The sequence below is a fragment of the Anoplopoma fimbria genome, chromosome 7 (genome assembly GCF_027596085.1).
Source record: "Anoplopoma fimbria isolate UVic2021 breed Golden Eagle Sablefish chromosome 7, Afim_UVic_2022, whole genome shotgun sequence".
Classification (NCBI taxonomy): Eukaryota; Metazoa; Chordata; class Actinopteri; order Perciformes; family Anoplopomatidae; genus Anoplopoma; species Anoplopoma fimbria.
In genome coordinates this window covers 19,845,020-19,863,418 of record NC_072455.1, presented here as the reverse complement: position 1 = coordinate 19,863,418, position 18,399 = coordinate 19,845,020, and the positions used below count along the sequence as shown (strand labels likewise).

Below are 18,399 nucleotides of genomic sequence, written 5' to 3'. Positions count from 1 at the left end.
TAGAATCGGTCTTTATGGATTTAGGTTTGTTAAATAACTGTTATGTAGTGGATTTTACTAAGAGAAAATGTGTTGACATATAGTCGGACCATATCCCACATTAGTTGTGTTTATATTTTGTCTTTTTTATTTTTTTATTTGTCAATGTTAAACCCTGATCTCACCAAATTTGTAACAAGCGCCCTCAACCCAATAGGCGCTTGTGAGCTCAAAAAGCTTCCACCAGATCTTGGTCAAAACAAGTGTGAACCGTACACTAACTTCACATGAATGGTCACTCAACACCACTGAGACAGAGAAAGAAAAAACTACATGACATCCACAAAGAACTCGCTGGGGTTTCCCATGGCCAGGTGGAAGGACTGGCGTGATGCAGTCAGCTCTGGGGGAACGGCGCCCAGGTCACGAGTGGGCGGGGCTCCAGGGGGCCCCCCCGGGGTGGAGGAGGGGAGCGGCTGTAGAGACGGGTGCATGGCTGCCGTGGCCATCTGCTGCGCGTGAGGAAGACCGTGAGCGGCTGCCATGGCCGCGTGAGGGTGCTGGGGCACCATCATCACCATCATGGGGTTGTACGGCAGGATACCTGGCGGGTACGGAGACATGTGGGGCGGTTGGGGAATGCGGTGATGATGCGAGCGCTGGGAGGAGGCGTGGCTGTGCTCGCTGGGGGCGGCGGAACCGTGGCCGCGCCTCAGGCTGCTGCGGGTGGAGTATTCGGATTCGCTGCCGCTGCCGGAGCGCGAGTCGGCCCCGCCGCCTTCTCCGCCCACGCCTGAGGGGGATTTCTCCCCTCCGCCCACGGTGCTGCCCGGGCCTTTAGTGCTGCGGCGTCGCTCACCCTCGCTTCTCGTCGATCCACTGCTCCGGCTCCCTGAGGGCGGAAAGAAAATGCTGTTAGATAAGATTTAAACAGATTCAAGCTTTAATCTCCTTTTTAGACTGTTTATCCTTTTTTCTAGACGGTTGTATTTGTAAAAACATTTTGTAAAAACGTTTTTCTTTAAAAAAAATGCTGAATGGCGTTATTTTAAAACAGCATAAAACCAAATACTTAAAATAAAATTGTATCAATAACCCTGATGCCCTCATAACAAGCAAGAGACGACATTATAAAAAGTGTTTTCACAGGTTGAGTAGTAACCTGTGAACTGTGTTGTATTAGAAGCCTTGTCTCAACAGTCTTTGCTCACAGCTGCATTAATATACAGCCATTAATAAATAATAAACAATAATAATTCATTACATTAATACATTAATACTGTAGTTACTCTTTCCTAGAATGGCATAAACTGTTAAACGGTGACTATAGAAGAGCAAATTTGAGAAATCAATCCACTCATGGTACACTTTAGAAAATAGCCAGCAGTGATGTAAAATATACATGATTTTTAGTTCGGACTATTGCAAATAAATGTGTAAATGGTTTGCATGTGCTTCTCAGCGGGATAACATGATCACTGTCTGTGCTCACCTTCACTGTGCTGGCTGCCGGTGCTGCCGGGGGCGTAGCTGTAGCTGGTGAGCTCGTGGTACGGAGGCGGCTGGCTGGAGAAGGCATGTGTCGGGTAGGGCTGGTAGGGGAAGGTGTGCATCATGGGCCACGGGGAAGCCCCAGGGAGAGGCAGGGGGGCCAAGGTGTCCTGGTCTGAGGCCCCACTGGAGCCATCGTTGTCATTCAGGGACAGGTTGGCCATGTCTGGGTGGGAGATAGGAGGAGGTGAACAATGGAAGGAGTGGAACATTCCTCTTCAACATGAATATTTATATTTTGTATGCATTACAAATCAGGAAGTCAGTCTGCACCCAAGAACATTGCAATTACATGTGTAGAAACTGCTGCAGTGGACACGTTGTGGGTTTTTTTATACTTTTTTTTATAACATGCTTTCTGGAGGTTCTAAGAAAATCCTTCCATAACTGAAATGTTCACGTGATTACAGACACCAGTGTGTCCACAAAGGGCATGTGTGCAAATGCGATTAAGTGTAACTTGTGTGAAACTGATCCAAGTGGGTCTTCGATGTTTTCTCCAGTTACTCACAGTTCTCACAGTCGCTTAAATCTCCGAAGACGTAGTAACACTGTTCGGAGAAGGTGATCTTGTTGACGGTGTGTCGGATGAAGCCGGCCTTCAGCAGGTTGCTGGCGTACTTCCTGGCTTCGCGGCGGTCCTGGAATCCCTCGATGTGGTGGAAGAGCCACTCCACCACGTCTGAGCCTGGAGGTGGAGGCATGACATGTTAGATAAGGTAGAACTTCATTTTTCCCCACAGGAAATATTTGTGACAAAGATTCACAGTATACTTAAGAAAAAAGAAAAAGAAAGTATAATATTTATACATACAAAGTATAATAAAATACAAATGTAAAAAAATATATACACATGAAAAACAAAGGGATGACGAAAGATTAATGTGCAAAGCACCAGCTACTATGTTATATATTATACAGATAAATGCAATAATATTCCACATACAAGTAAACAATTTGTGGTATGCTGGAGTTAACTTTGAGTATTTTCATGATAAAACTCCCGTGCAAATCAGAGACGAGTGTAAAAACAAGAGACAAATGCATTCTTTGTAAGCTAAATTGGCACAATTCATATGCAACGAATATCCGTTTAGTTTATCGTTCCCAAAATAGGATTTCAACAAAATACTCTCAGGGGGAACTTAGCAGCATTACCACTTTAAAGACACTACAAACAACCGCTTCAAAAATAACCATTAAACACCTCCCTCGGATAATTCTCCAAAACATGAAGGAGAAAAGTGCTATTTGGTTTCCCCCCTGTGGTTATGAGAAACAAAACCAGGCTTTTGTGAATTAGTGATGGCCTGTAATTTGAGGTACCAGTGCGACTCCGTAGTTAAAAGGCCTGTAAGATGCTCGATAATCAGTAATGATCAAATGCATGTTGAATTTCATTTCAAAAAGCACGACATTGACAAACATTAGTTTGTTTATTGTAATCCCTCCTTGTGATTCACTTGCAGGTGATTCCAATTACCAGATGCACTTTTAGGAATTTTCCCCTCGTACAAGTCACACGGCTTTAATTTTGAGAACATAATGCCGGCCCTGTTAAGTCCTGTGTGGAAGAGAAAGTTCATGGAACTAATGTACTGTGTCTCCGCTGTGGAGTCTTACCGAGGAACGCGTTGGGGATGGTGATTTTAAGCCACATGCGGTCCCTGACCTCCAGACCGGACTCTGGTGAGGCCATGGCCTTGGCAACAGATGCCATGTCAGAGTGCAGCGATAAGTTGAAGTCATCAAAACCTGAAAAGAGACAGAAGGGCATTTAAAGGAAGCAAAAGAGGAAATGTACTCACACACACACGGATAAATGAAATGATTACTTAGAGGTGAAATCTGGGTCAAAACAAGGAGGCAAGGAATTTAACTTTGGCAGGAGGAAAGCAGCAGACATCACTTATCACAACACAACAGCAACAAAGGCAGAAAGACAGATGTGAAAGATGATTCCTGCTTCAATGCAGCCAGAAGAGAAAGACAGAAGGAAACAGAAACAGGAAAAAAAAAGATACTTTACAATAATGAACATTATTCAGGCTTTGAATATCGACACTGACAAAGAAAAACTGGGTTTAAAAAGTGGAGGATATAGTTTTATGAGTTTTGTGTGGATATGAAAGAGCTGAGAATAAAGGGGAGAGGTCTGTTACAGCACACAGAAAGGGAGACGATTAGTGAGACGTTGGAGGAAGCTCTCACGTTCGGTCTCGGTGACGGAGGAGGAGGAGGTGATGGTGCTGAGGGAGGAGCTGCCTGGGAAGGGGGGGTAAGCCCCGGTCATGGCGACAGAGTGGCTCACCCACGCAGCTGGGTCGATGGGTCGGATTGGTTCATCTGCACGGGTGGAGAGGAGAGCAGGAAACGGTTACTGACAGCAGTGTACTAACAAAACGGGGGAATAAACAGAAGAAGTCAGCGCTGTACTCACTGCGAGGCAGAGTGAAGTAGCCCTGAGGAGACGGGTCCCAGCACTTAGCCACTGTGAGGATGATGGGCCTGGGAAAACACAAAAAGTCATTATTACCACTGTTAACCCACTAGTGTACAGACGAAACTTGAAAGATCTTGTCTGATAATATTATAAATGAGGGAAAAAAACAGCAACTCACCCCGGCTTGTGTACAATCTCTCTCAGTACTCGCACGGCATCGTCGTTACTCATATTCTCAAAGTTGATGTCATTCACCTTTTTTTTTTTTTTTTTTTTTTTTTTTTTTTTTTTAAAAAGACAAAGATTTTAGTTAGTTTGACGGATAAGAACAGCTGAAATGATTAGTCCATTGACAGAACGATAATGGGATGATATTTAGCTTTTTATTTTTCAGTATCTGCTTTCTATAATGTCTCATCACCTCTGAAAGGGACGGTATGTTTGGTTGTCAGCACGATTGTGGAAAAACTACAGGCCTGATTTTCAGGAAACTTGGTGGAAGCATTACGGGACAAGGAGGAACACATTACATTTTGGGGCGGATTCAAATAACACGGCTCAAATTATTCCTCATTATCGGCAACATTAAAAGAGAGCGCAATTTCCCTTGGCGGAGGGTCTCCCCTCTCCTTCTCGTGTTTTTGTTCCTTTTTGTTTCACGTTGTTGGTGGGACAAAACAACCAATTTGAGGCTTAAGGAAATGATGATTGGCAATTTTTACAATTTTCTGTCATTATAGAGACCAAGTCATTAATCAAGTACATCAAGAAACTAATCGGAAGATTAATCCAAAGGGGAAATAAACCTTTGCTGCAGTCCTATACATATGCACTGATTTCATTTATTTGCTTTTAAAAGAGATGTGGAGTCTTAATAAATGTTTCTTTGGTTTTCAAATAGTTTGAGTGAAAAAACAGTATGTATTCATATATCTTGGCGCACCAAGAGGAATAAATTTCAACTCTGGAAAAGATCCCAAAATGGGCCTCACAATGTCTAAAAACTAAAAGCTACACCAGAATTCAGAAAACTTCCTCACCTGCAGCAGCATGTCACCAGGTTCAATGCGTCCGTCTGCAGCGACAGCTCCTCCCTTCATGATGGAGCCAATGTAGATGCCTCCATCACCCCTTTCGTTGCTCTGGCCCACGATGCTGATGCCCAGGAAATTGTACTTCTCTGTATTGTTGAGAAATCACAATAGTGTTAACGTACAGTATTTGACTTGCAAATCAAGTCTGTAGTTCTGATTCATAAGTTTAATATTTTCTTAACACCGACAGTCAAAGACAAGAACACATCAGGAGTTTACAGACCCATGTTGAGAGTGACGGTGATGATGTTCAGGGACATTGTGGAGTCTGTCACGCTGCTGAAGGAGGAGGCCTGGAGAGGAAAAACACAAAAATACCATGAGATTTGCTTTCATACAAAAATAACATCTCAGAGCAAACCATTTCTATGCCTTTTAAATTCTTGATTCAACAAAGAACAGCATGAGCAGTTAAGAGAAAACAAGTCAGTAGGTACAAACCCTTTCCAAACGTGGGGGGCGCTGTTTCCTGCGTCTGCGGTGGCGTTTTAGAAGCCTAGAGGCTGTGCTCTGCTCTGTTGCACTGCTGAACCTACAAGTTCAAGTGTCAACAAAAAGGTGAAAGGTTAGAAGAGAAACATGAGGTCACAAACCTTTGAGACCCACAAAAATAATGGGGAAGATAATAAGGGAATCCTGAGTGAAAAGGTTATTTCCCCACTGTTGACTAAAAGAGGACAGGTCACATTTCATACTGTATATTTCAAGAGAAAAGAAAATACAATATAATAATAACAAATACACAATAAAAACATCAACAAGGCTCCCAGAGCATCTATATACATCAAACCAACATTTCCACAATGCCAGAAACACTCAGATGGAGATATTTAAATCCAATCAGCATCATCTCTTAATATAAAAACTGGACAAGATCGTTTTTTTGTGTATGCGCCAGTTAAAATTTCATGTGGCCTCGTTCTCAAACAAATCCAAACGTATATTCAGTCAACTCTCCTCTCCTTCATCGATCTCTTACCTGCTCATGGTGTCGTCGTCCTCAGAGTCGCAGAAGCTGGTGGTCTCCAGCTCGCTGCTCATCACCGTGCTGGAGCTCTCGTACCCTGCCAGGTGGCGCTCCAGTCGGGTCTGGCCGTTCATACGAGGCCCTGGGACACCGCAGAAGACGCCCGACAGACGAGAGGGAAGACATTCACCGTGAGTTTTCATGTTTTGTGTTTGCCTCCTTTTACATTACAAACATTCCTCACTTCTTGACATTCCTGATTCTATCACATATTCATTGTTTGGATGTTGGGAGCGTGTCAGATCTTGATCACATAAGAGCATATTTACATTGCTGCTGCGATCTGCGGTTTCTTACCGTGTGGCTCCATGCCCTCTCTGTGCCGAGGTCTCTCCCTCCTGAAGGAAACTACAGACTCAGTTTCAGTCTGGTCGTCCAAGGTCTCCACACTGCCCGTCGCGTTGGGGCTATAAAAGATGAAACAGCAGCACAGTTAGAAAAACAGAGCGGGACGGAACTTCAACTGTTTTTATGTAATCGTTTTAACAAAGTTACATCTCTTTTTCCAGATGTGGTGTTCATATAATAACCAATAAACATGTATAGCAATAACATATCTAGCATTGCACTCCTATAACATTCTCAAGAGGGATAGTTTGGAAAAAATATATAAAAATCAATGCAGCGGCTTTTTTATTCCACATTAAACTTCGGGTGGACTTTTTAAAGCATTCAAACGATTCAGTAATGCCAGAGTTCGACAGTATGACTCATGAACTCTAGATTGAGGTTATTGATCATCTGTAACTGAACAGTTTTGGAATAGGCTCAACCAATCTTGTTTCACCTTTTGTGAACTGTGAACGCTCATAAATACCTTTAGCACAGTGTGGTAATTTAATTAAAAAGAACTTTATTCATCCAAAGAGGGACAGTTCTAAAGTATATGCTGCAGACACACACGCACAAACACACATATCCACACGTAAACACGTAGGATTAAATACACAGTAAATAGGAGATATTATCCACTTGTCACTTCCATATAGTTCTTGACAGAAGATAATAAAATATCATGACATCAAACTTAATTGTGTCCAGAAACTATTTGGAACTGAAGCTTAAGGTTCTACTGAAATCTACACAGACATGATCCGATGACAGGAGACCTTTTAGCCCGTCAAGTATGAGCACGGCTTTTCATTTGGCGAATGGGAGCATCAGGCTGCTGAGTGTCAGAACAGGCAGGAACTGCATGAAATGTTTGATCAACTCAGGCGGGTCTATCATACTGTGCTCAACGGCCCGTTAACCTGCACTTACAATGTCTGCTTATCGTACAGACTTTGATGTCTGGTTTTGCAAGTAATCGTGTTGCTTTGTATCACCTGGACTCTCTACTACGTCATGGAGCACAATGGAACAAAGTCTTCATTGTGTCATCTTTGACATTTCTGTAGTTTTATGTGATTTAATGTCAAACTGACTAAAATACTTCACTTTACCTGGACTACTTCCATCTTGCTAATACTACTATTAAATATCCTGAGGGAACATAAAACTGATTTTACTGTTCATCACTTTAGATGTATTTACACTATCTGTATTAACATTTACACTACTTTTATTTATATTTTTCTATTATTGCACTTCATGTTTGTTATTGCACTATATGTTTGCACTGTACTTTGCTATGTACCGTTTTATATCTTGTTTGTTCATTCTTTTTTGTTTTGTACCGGGATTTCTTTACTTCATGTACTGAGCTGCACTTTACAATTAAGTCTCTTATCTCTTGTTTGTCGATGAAAGGAACATTGAAAAAAAAAAAAAAGAGCAACCCAAAGTCTGATTTTATAATGTTTGCAGTCTGTTCTGTCCATGTGCAGAAATCTACTGATTAACTGAGTAAATGGTGTAGCTAAAACGAGACTGGATTTTTTTTTAATGCAGATAGTGAAACTAATATTTAAGAGAAACATCTTCTTTCTTTTCTTTTTTATTATACATACTGAGCTGAAAAATCAGCTTATAGACAAACTATGCATTACCTTTTTTTTTTTTAAAAGACCTAAAAACCTGGTTAAGAACTTATAAAAAAGATAGTATCAGCAGATATAGCAGTCTAGCTCTGACTAACAGCAAAGCCACTTTTGGTATGGTCACTCTTTAAACCACGAGATCACGAGATCACTCATCACATCCACAGCTGGGAACAGGCCAATGTGCATGTAGCAACAAGCAAATGCCCCAGTAAGACTACGTAGTGCAGCAGACTTCAGAACCATTAGCACACCGACAAAAATGCTGATTACATAGGAAGACAGAGAACGCCTCGTGGTTCTTGATGAAAGCAAAAAAAAAAAAAAAAAAAAAAAGAAGACCCTACAATTTGAACGACATTTCATTTTCCAGTATGAGTAATGCTATTGATCCAGCTCCAAAATACAACATGGAAAGAAACTGACGCGGTTAATTCTCCACCGGCTGCAAACCACGCATTTAGCGGAGGAAGAAATTGTTTAATTTGAAATTTTATTCTAAAATCCATCAGGCGACCTCGTCCTACAGCGATGGGAGACAGACAGGACGAGGTCCAAACTCAAAGTAATGAATGAGAGCGCTGCAGCAGTAATGGGAGGTTGCAGTGACGTGTCTGAACTCCATCTGAACCCTTAAACCAAACTTAAAGGGCTCAAGACAACTTCTCGGGAACTAAGAGTGATGGTAAGAAGCTATTATAATACGTTTTGGACACTAAAAGATCCATTCAGATTACACTAATAGATTCCTCTAATTTAAGAAGGTTAACATGGATGCTAAAGGATGAAGGAAAAGACTAGAGGATATTTATTTTGTTTAGAAAGTGTCGAAAGGTTTCACGCTCTTTAAAGCTGCCACAATCATTATTTTCATATGAACAATGGATCAAATGGATGTGTGTAATGTGAAAAAACACAGAAAATGTGACCCCTGACTCTGCATTTACTTTTAGCTCAACAAATAGTTTTAGCCCCTTTTTAGCTTGTCGTTTTGGTTTTACAGTCCAAAACTTTATGGTTTTGATTCTTTATGGTTCTCATTAGTGTTGTTTCAATGTAAAACCTCTATTAATCGCAGTATCTGCTACCTGCCCAGCACTTAACAGCAGCTAGTAGTAAAGCCACTAGCTGGCAGTAAAGCAATATTTTAAATACTCCACACTAAAGATATTAAAAACTTCTTACTGAATGGCAATCCCATACTCAACCTACGTGTCAAAACATTTTAAAAATCAAGTCTGTGTGTATGTATAATGTACTGAAAGCTTCTCCAATAACACGACATGTTAATAACAAGGGTGGCCCCAGCCGAGATCAGGTTCAAATGAGCTGTAGTATTCTTGCTATTCTTGTAGCAACGCGATACTGGGAGTGGATGAGATATTCAGGAAAAGATACAGTATCTACATTACAGCTGTGGGAGAAGCTCAAGTGTATGTTTAAGTATGGTAGCTTTTTGTGAGTTTTTTGCCTTTTCAGGTAATATACAGTGCAATAAATGCTTCAAAATGAGTGTGTGTGTGTGTGTGTGTGTGTGTGTGTGTGTGTGTGTGTGTGTGTGTGTGTGTGTGTGTGTGTGTGTGTGTGTGCTTTTCTTACTGGAAGTGTGTGTTTCTTACTGGAAGGAGGGAGGTCTGGAATCCCCGATGCCCCCAGTCCTCTCTGCAGGTGGGGGTGGGAGGGGCGGAGGAGGGGGTGAAGGCTGGGTAGTCGTTTCCACAGGAGGAACCACGGCCACTGGAGGCTCTGCTGTCGGAGTGTCTGAAGATACCAACTGGAGAAAAACAAACAAAAAGAAAGGGACAAAAAAAGATGAAGAGACAAAACAGAAAGAAAGAATCCAATATGAAAAAAAAAAAAAAAAAGGTAGAGAAAACGTGGAGTGGAGAGAAAATTGGCACAAAGCTAAATGGTACGAAATTAAGAAAGGGCAGAGGGAAGAGAGGGTGAGAAAACGAGAGGGCTGAAAGGAGGAGCAGGGAGGAAAAGCGGGTAAGATGTCAATTACTTTGACACACAAACACTGCACTCCTTTCAGATGGACGTCTCAAGGGCATACTGAAACGCTATCCTACACTTAACCTGTCTTTCTTCATTGTGTACAACAAGCGCACAGACACACACACGCAGAGGTAACACGCACACACACACATCGACAATTAGGATGAATACCATACAGCATCCAATTACACCAACCATGAAAACACAGGAAGGGGGGAGTAGATGTAGTTAAGAACAAAAAAAACAGGGCGTATTGGGCTAAAACATAACAAAGAAAGAGTCTGATGCTGTGAATATTCAGCACGCATGCATTTTAAAAACACCAGAGCATTTGGAAATGCCTTTACACACATTCTTCAATTCATAGCTTCTGGGACTATTTGGTGCGCTTAAATAAACTTTGCATTCCCCGTCAAAATAACTCAACCCGATGGAGTCTTCCAGCCTGTTCAGACCGAGTCCCTCCCCGCTCCCCCCCTCCCCACTAATGGCTATGCGACTACGAAACACTCGTCTTCTGGGATCCCTCCATCCATCTTGGCCTGCAGATCACATATCAGTCCCTCTGGTCTCCGAGCTTTGTTCCCCCTCTCCTTTAATGCCTTCCCTCCTTCTTATGCACTTAACAGATGCTTCGGCCTCAAACCTGCTTATCTGGGCCCCATCCCGATGTTTTGTCTCTATTCAAATGTAAGTCCCAGGGCGGGGTACAAAAAACTGGGACTTCTACTGGAGAAATGGAAAGTATGAAGGCTTCTCCCTGGCAACCCACTGTACTGTAGCCGGTTACAAGCTGTGCCGCTTGTAGCTCGCAAGCTGTAGTGTCGATTAACATGATGAGAGAAACATTTGCCCACTGTGATTTGTTCAGAAAAGCTAAAACTCTGTTGGCTCCATATGATGATGCCTGGTCAAAGAATCATTGTTAGATTATGTCATGTTTCTGTAGCCTTAGTAACTCTCAAAAGGCTTAAACACAACGCCAACCATATAGTCCGGATTTACGTCCAGTATACAAAGTGTCAAAACTTGTCAAGAAGACAGGCAAGAGTTTTCTTTTCTTTAAAGTTATTTTTCGTTTTTTATGGGAATCTTAAGTAAAGAGGTATTGTGGCTGGTTGTCTGCAAAAATGCAATCCCTAAAGAAATGTTATAGAAAATACTTGATGAGGATAACTAAGGGAAAAATGGATGCAACAAACAACCATGGATAAATAAAGGACAAGAGTGAGAAATGTATGGGCTCCCGTGCTTTTTAGATTTTTCTTCTTTTGCAAAATATCTCTAAATGTTTTCAATAAAAAGTGAGAAAACTATCTGATGAAATTGGGACTAGTATCAAGATAATTTAAAACAAGGTAAATAAGTTTAATTAATCTAAACTTAAGAGAAGAGACCAGACAAAACTTAAATGAAAACAAAAGTTCAACACTTTAATCGTGTAAAACTACCAGTACATGCTGTCGGCTACAGTGACTCAGACTGTGTCTTAAGCTCCAAGAAGATTATATTTCTCCTGGCTGGACAGTTTGTTTTAGATTTCCCACTGTTTCCAGGTTATCTTCTCTAACTTTGTACCAAACAAACAGTCATCAAAGCAAAAGCCTTAACAAGGAAAGAATATATATGTTGTTGCCATATGATACACAACTCTGCAACGTGAACGGCTTCAATTTGAAATTAATTACTTCATTTTATTGCTGCTCATTAGACAAGATCGTTAGTCCAAGGGGGGTCGGAACAGGAAACGTGGTTTCTGAAAACAGCCTCTGGCTGCTGAGGTTGGCTGACTTTTCAGATAAAAGCCAGGTTTTGACATTTTCACAGAAATCTCTGTGGGAAGATATTGAAATGAGGTCATTTTTGGATTTAGAGCGACGGTCATCTGTGAAATCTGGATACCCCCATTCCTATTTATAAATGCAACAGGTTTATCGTTTCTTACCCATGAAACCACTCTGCCGTTGAAACACGGCAACTTGGCACTGTCATCGGAAATCTCTTCCTTCACCACCCTGAAAAAAACAAGAGAGACACAGTGAGGCTCAGGAGGTTTAAATTGTTCCACCTTCATAACATTACGGCAGGAGCTGTGGTGTCTGAATGGTACAGCGGGACGAAGGAATGGGGGCTGAACACAACTCACAGGTTTTAGTCTGGTCATAAAGACAAAAAGTGAAACTGCAGGGATGTTAAATAGTTTACATTACTGACACATTACATGAAATATATAAGGCTATGACAACTACACGGCTAATCTAAATCAAATGCTGGGCTGAATTCTAAAACGGGACTAAAATATGTTTTGACAAGCTGTTCTTGTTCCCCTGCCATATTCCTTTAGCATGTGTTACCAGGTGTTTTATGGATCAGCCTGTGGCTATTACAACTGACTGAGGAGGCTGTGTTTAAGTAATACTTAAGCTAATGTACACTTTAGCTTTAGGCCAGGCTTTACTGACCACTTAAAGCAACAAGTCACTCATTCACATTCAATTTGCATCAGAAAAACAAAATCCACTTGTAATGAAAGTCCAATTATAACCACCATTATTATACTGTGGTCTAAATCTATTATAATAATAGATAACACCACCCAAACCATGAAGCTATGAAGTAGCACCGCAGATGTAGGAAAAGAACAAACAACGCTAATTTGCTTCCACCGTCGCTTTTGGAATTTCTTCTGTCACAGCAATGAGCTAAAACACACGCTTACTGATTTTGTGCCTCCCTGACAAATTACACAACCCAAGTCAACTAAATATGCATGCAAATCCAATACACATAACGACAATAACCTCTAAGTGACAGCCACTGTGAGAGCCCAGTGTCCGCATGGCCAACGCTCCTTAAAGGCAACACATCCTCCCCTCCTCTGCAGTCTTCCTCCATGTTTGTCAGAAAGACAAACATTTTGGCCTCGGCTGTGTATTTCCACCCCCAGTAGAAAGCCAACTATGTTTGTTACTGTAGTTTACTGGCACAAGTGCTATGGAGTGGACACTTGAGCACTCCAACTCCCTGCAAATGTTTTTCCTTTTCCCCCCAGCTTCATCTGCCAGTGTGCCTCCTCCTATGTGTGCGAGACTTGGTCAGGCTCCACTGGGCTTTCGTAAGCAGCTGTTGAGAGCTGGTTTTGTGGGCGAGTGTTAGCGTACGGCCGGATTGTTGTGGGCACTGGTGGGGAAACGTTACACAAAGATTTAGGATTTGACAGGCCGTGTGTGGCTACCGAATGTAAAGTACTCAACATCCCCCCCTCACGCTGCGAGAAAAACTGCATCTAGACAGCAGATGAACAGATGCAACATTCTTCTCCTGAGAGTGTAATTGTCTTCATTCCTCGGCCCTCCAAACAAACAAGTGACCACCACGGAGAGTCATTTCACACACACTCTAAAATGCCTCTGATAATGCACAATCTAGCCTGAAATATGCAGAGACCTGTTGGATTTAGTACACAACTTCTTCCCCTGCACTTTTCCTTTTTTTTTATTTCCCCCAGTCCCTTACTACTATCAAATTCTTCACACCCCCAAAACAGCATCGCCTTTCTTACAATTAATCTTACTTATACCGCTCCCTGATCACCCTTACAAGCAAACCTACACAGAAGAATATCTAATAACTGTGATTAAACACTACCCCAATCTTTCAACCCCTTCTTCTCCCCCGTGGAAACCCCTGACACCCAGCAAATGGCCTCCTTCCAGCCCCAGGTTCCCAGCACCGGTCCTGGCCTGCTCTGCTCCACGGATCTCCCCCACTGCCACACACACAGCTCAGCCCGACAGCTGGCCTCATACCAGGGCAAATGAAAACACACACTATTACACACTCCTCTCTCTTGGGTCGGAGACGAGGGGGGGGGAGAAAAAACGTCCCTGCTTTGATTGGACAGCTGACTCAGAGCTATGTTTGAATTTTTTATTTTTTTTAAATCTGAACTGGAGATATTCAAATGCCACAGTGTGATGCCAGGCTGCAGAGTTTGAGTTAAGAGGTTTGATTTTTCTGCCCTTCTCTCTTTGAAAGACTTTTCCTTGCTTTGCCGAGTGAGGTAGAAGTGGGTGGCCTTTTCAAGACGAGGACATTACGCCTTTGAAAAAACACTGCGTGCTCACTTACAAGCACACAGGGTGTAAACACGTCCTGTCCAGTTACACGGGACAAGCTCTTAATTAGACAGCTAACTTGTAAACTACACTGCTGATCGTGGTAAGGCTAGTGAAGATAAAATAATGAATCAAGGCCATTAGAGTGTAAAAATAAGGGATCTACAGATAATAGCTATTCAGTTATTAGGTACATCTATCTAAACCGAGTGCAGTCTAATGTGACACACTAATGGGTTTTAAAGAGATGCATGATCTATTTGGAGGTTGTAGTTTGTGGTGTTGTTGAACTCTATTGCATTATGGGAACACAAGAGGAGTGTCTATTGGCCAAATAGCTAGTTGATTAATCACTTTGAGCTCTTGAAATGTACATTCTTAGAAACAATTCTGACATTTGTTTGGCCAAACGATTAATCAAGGAAATAAGATAAATCAGGGGTGAAAATGTTCAATAGTTGCAGCCCTTAAGAATAGTTATGTGCGATCACAGTGGACATGCACTCAATTTAGAGTTACCTTGATAATACTCAATAAAAGGCATTCCTCTTTAGGGCTACAAATGATTATTTCCACTATGTACCATCTACCTTTGTTAAGAAATGGCGTATAACTGACGGTCCGACTTATGGCAGAAGCCAAACACAAAGCTCCCAGAGTCCAAAGTCATGTCAAAACAATGATTACATGCTGAGACCAAGCATCACTTACCGTGACACAAAAAAAGAAGGAAAAAGAAGAAGAAAGCAGCTCACCTAATTTGGAAAAACTGTATTTTCACTTGATAAATAACCGGAATCATCAGCATAGCGATCAACACATTTTTGTGGTTGCACTGACCGATTACTCAACTAATCATTCCAACAACCAGACGTTGAGTTTCTTTTATAGGGCTCTCACTCAACACAGATTTTCTCAAAAACGAACATCTCTACCAGTCAGTTACTGGTGTCGTTGCTATTAGTTATTCAAACTATCTGCATCTGAAGGGGAGCTTTATCCTGCCTAATGAAAAGCCATCTCCTCCATTATATCTTGGGAGTTTTCAGATTTTGCAGCTTCCTTGGCACAGTTTCTGACGATGCCATCCATTACATTACATTACATTACAGTCATTTAGCAGACGCTTTTATCCAAAGCGACTTACAGGAAGTGTATTCAACATAGGTATTCAAGAGAACTACTAGTCACCAGAAGTCATAAGTGCATCTCCTTTCTTAAACAAGCATCTTAAAGCATAAACCAGAGCAAAAGTATAGTGCAGAGGCAAATTACTACGAAAACAATAATTGCAACAGACTAATCCGAATATAATAAGTGCTACAAACTACTACGAATAGGATAAGTGCAGTAAACAAATACAAATTCAATAAGTGCAGCGAACTGATACAAATACAGTAAGTGCAACAACTAATACGAGTGCAATAAGTGCTCCAAAGAGGAAAAGGAGAAAAATATCCCGGCTTTAACATTTAACATTCATCCAAGACTACAATGCATTTAACAGAAGCCTGAGGGGTCCCACTGGGTGAATTAACCACAAACATGCATTCTTCTGCAGGAAAATGCACGGCAGCTAGACAGAAAAGATTAATTGATAGAGGAGGGGAGACAGGAGTGTATTGGGAGAAAAGGGAGGAAGCCAGGGGAATGAAAGGATGGCTGGCAGGCCAAAGTGTTGAAGAGAGAGGGGGTGGGGGGGTGACACAAAACCCTGGCTTCAGTCCTGAGAGAAAGAAAAAGGCGAGGATTTCACAAGATGATGGACTGAAGGAGGGAGGGAGGGAGGAGGATTAGGGTGAAGAAAAAGCAGCAGGGACAGGGGAATGCCTCCCATTGTAATGATGATGTTTTCTGATAACCATAATTATTAATATTATTAATAGAAGTTAGTCATGATTGGGTGAATGGAGAGCTGCATGGGGACAAGTTTACAAACAAGATAGGATTGCATGACTTTTTTTTGCATTTAATATAACATTAATTGTATATATGTTCAACTTTTAGCAGCTTTTTTTTTTATCATTTTGCATGCAAACCCCAAATCTCTCTCTCTCTCTCTCTCTCTCTCTCTTTCTTAAGGAAGGACTTCCCATCAGCTCACCCAAAGTCCTGGTCCATAGACTTGAAGAAGAATTTGTAGTTTGGTTTGTTCAAGACCTGTTTGAAATCCAGCAGAGTGATGTTTTCCGCAGCGATGGGTATCTTCACCAAATACGGAGTCTCCTCTTCGTCGATGTGGTAAATGATTTTAGTTTCCGCCATCTCTACACACACACACACACACACACACACACACACACACAGCTAGCGGCTAGGTGGCTAACGAGAGACGGCAGAGGTGAAACGATGATGGCCACTGAGATTTTCCTTTCTTCGGTCGGAACCAGAGGACGTGCAGAGCCGTAACCCCGCAGAGAAGAACTTTAAACCCGTAAAACACGCGTGTTCCCCCGCATTGTTACCCCCCACACAAAAAAAAAACGCGACTTCATGAACTAGCAACAACTTTTCCCCCAACAAAAACACACAGGGGAGAAGGGGGGCTGAAAACTTTTCTCCACTCTTTGCGAGCCAACGCGGCGTGTGACGTCAGCGCGTAACCACGCCCCCTTTTCTTTTTTACGTACTCCTCCAACCACCTCAACCCCCCTATAAACATTTTGAGAGAAAAATAAGTATTAATTAAGGTGGTTGCAGGTCATTTTTATAACTTTTAGTTTCATCTTTAATGCATCATATATTATATGGAAGAAAAAATATATATCAAAATATTCATATATATATATATATATATATATATATATATATATATATATATATATATATATATATATATATATATATATATATATATATATATATATATATATATATATATATATATATATATATATATATATATATATATATATATATATATATATATATATATATATATATATATATATATATATATATATATATATATATATATATATATAAGGTATCCAAATATTTTGAAAGTTTGTACTACCTTATATATATATATATATATATATATATATATATATATATATATATATACAGTACCAGTGTGACATATATATATTCATATATATATTATATATATATATAATATTATATATAGTATATATATGTATATTATATATATTCATATATATATATATATATATATATATATATATATATATATACAAGTACCAGTCAAAAGTTTGGACACACCTTCTCATTTTATATATATATATATATATATATATATATATATATATATATATATATATATATATATATATATATATATATATATATATATATATATATATATATATACATATATACAGTACCAGTCAAAAGTTTGGACACACCTATATATATATATATATATATATATATATATATATATATATATATATATATATATATACAGTACCAGTCAAAAGTTTGGACACACCTTCTCATTCAACTACTTTGAAGAATCTAAAATATAAAACATATTCTGGTTTGTTGAGCATTTGTTTGTTTACCACATAATTCCATATGTGTTCCTTCATAGTTTGGATGTCTTCAATATTAAGCTACAATGTAGAAAAAAATAAAATAAATAAATAAAGAAACACCATTGAATGAGAAGGTGTGTCCAAACCTTTGACTGGTACTGTATTTACTTTTATAAGTAAAAGTCCTAAGCATTACAAATATACCAAAGCATGAATTAGATTAGATTCAACTTTATTGTCATTGCACAGAGTACAAGTACTAGTACAACGAAATGCAGTTTTAGCATCTAACCTGAAGTGCAAAAGAAGCAGTAAAGTTGCAGTGCAATGTGCTAGATAAATAACAGTATAAATAATAGATAAATAATAATAAAAAAAAGAAAAAGAACAGTATGGGTAGTATAAACAGTAGGAACAGTGTGAACCATGGATATGAAATGTATTCACAATATATTATATTCCTGGATCATTAATATTGATATTCATGTTTACATAATTTATTAGAAAGTTTATATTTTGCATTATTAATTGAAATTTGCCAAGTAACTAGTAACTTAAGCCTAGAAATAAATCTAATGGAGGAAAAGCTAAACTATTTGCCTCCAAAGTGTAGAATAGTAGAAGTTTAAAGTAGCTTTAAATGGAAATACTCAAATAAATTACAAGAACCTCCAAATTGTACTTAAGTACAGTACTTGCGGAAG

The 18,399-nt window shown here is 40.0% G+C and overlaps 1 protein-coding gene across 1 annotated transcript in view; it reads right to left on the bottom strand.

Annotated features, from left to right (window-relative positions):
• Window positions 1–16,761, bottom strand: part of dvl2 (dishevelled segment polarity protein 2) — a 17,614-nt gene extending 853 nt beyond the window's left edge. The window contains exons 1-15 of the mRNA XM_054601042.1: window positions 16,300–16,761; window positions 12,023–12,092; window positions 9,696–9,850; window positions 6,392–6,501; window positions 6,047–6,176; window positions 5,509–5,599; window positions 5,291–5,360; window positions 5,014–5,153; window positions 4,152–4,228; window positions 3,971–4,038; window positions 3,742–3,876; window positions 3,154–3,285; window positions 2,042–2,218; window positions 1,472–1,696; window positions 1–871 (exon numbers count right to left, since the gene is read on the bottom strand). The exon at window positions 1–871 is cut by the window's left edge and continues 853 nt beyond it. Of these exons, the coding sequence (XP_054457017.1) occupies window positions 309–871; window positions 1,472–1,696; window positions 2,042–2,218; window positions 3,154–3,285; window positions 3,742–3,876; window positions 3,971–4,038; window positions 4,152–4,228; window positions 5,014–5,153; window positions 5,291–5,360; window positions 5,509–5,599; window positions 6,047–6,176; window positions 6,392–6,501; window positions 9,696–9,850; window positions 12,023–12,092; window positions 16,300–16,460 (2,304 nt within the window). The 5' untranslated portion in view covers window positions 16,461–16,761 and the 3' untranslated portion in view covers window positions 1–308. The remainder of the gene's footprint in view (window positions 872–1,471; window positions 1,697–2,041; window positions 2,219–3,153; window positions 3,286–3,741; window positions 3,877–3,970; window positions 4,039–4,151; window positions 4,229–5,013; window positions 5,154–5,290; window positions 5,361–5,508; window positions 5,600–6,046; window positions 6,177–6,391; window positions 6,502–9,695; window positions 9,851–12,022; window positions 12,093–16,299) is intronic.
• Window positions 16,762–18,399: the final 1,638 nt, after the last annotated feature.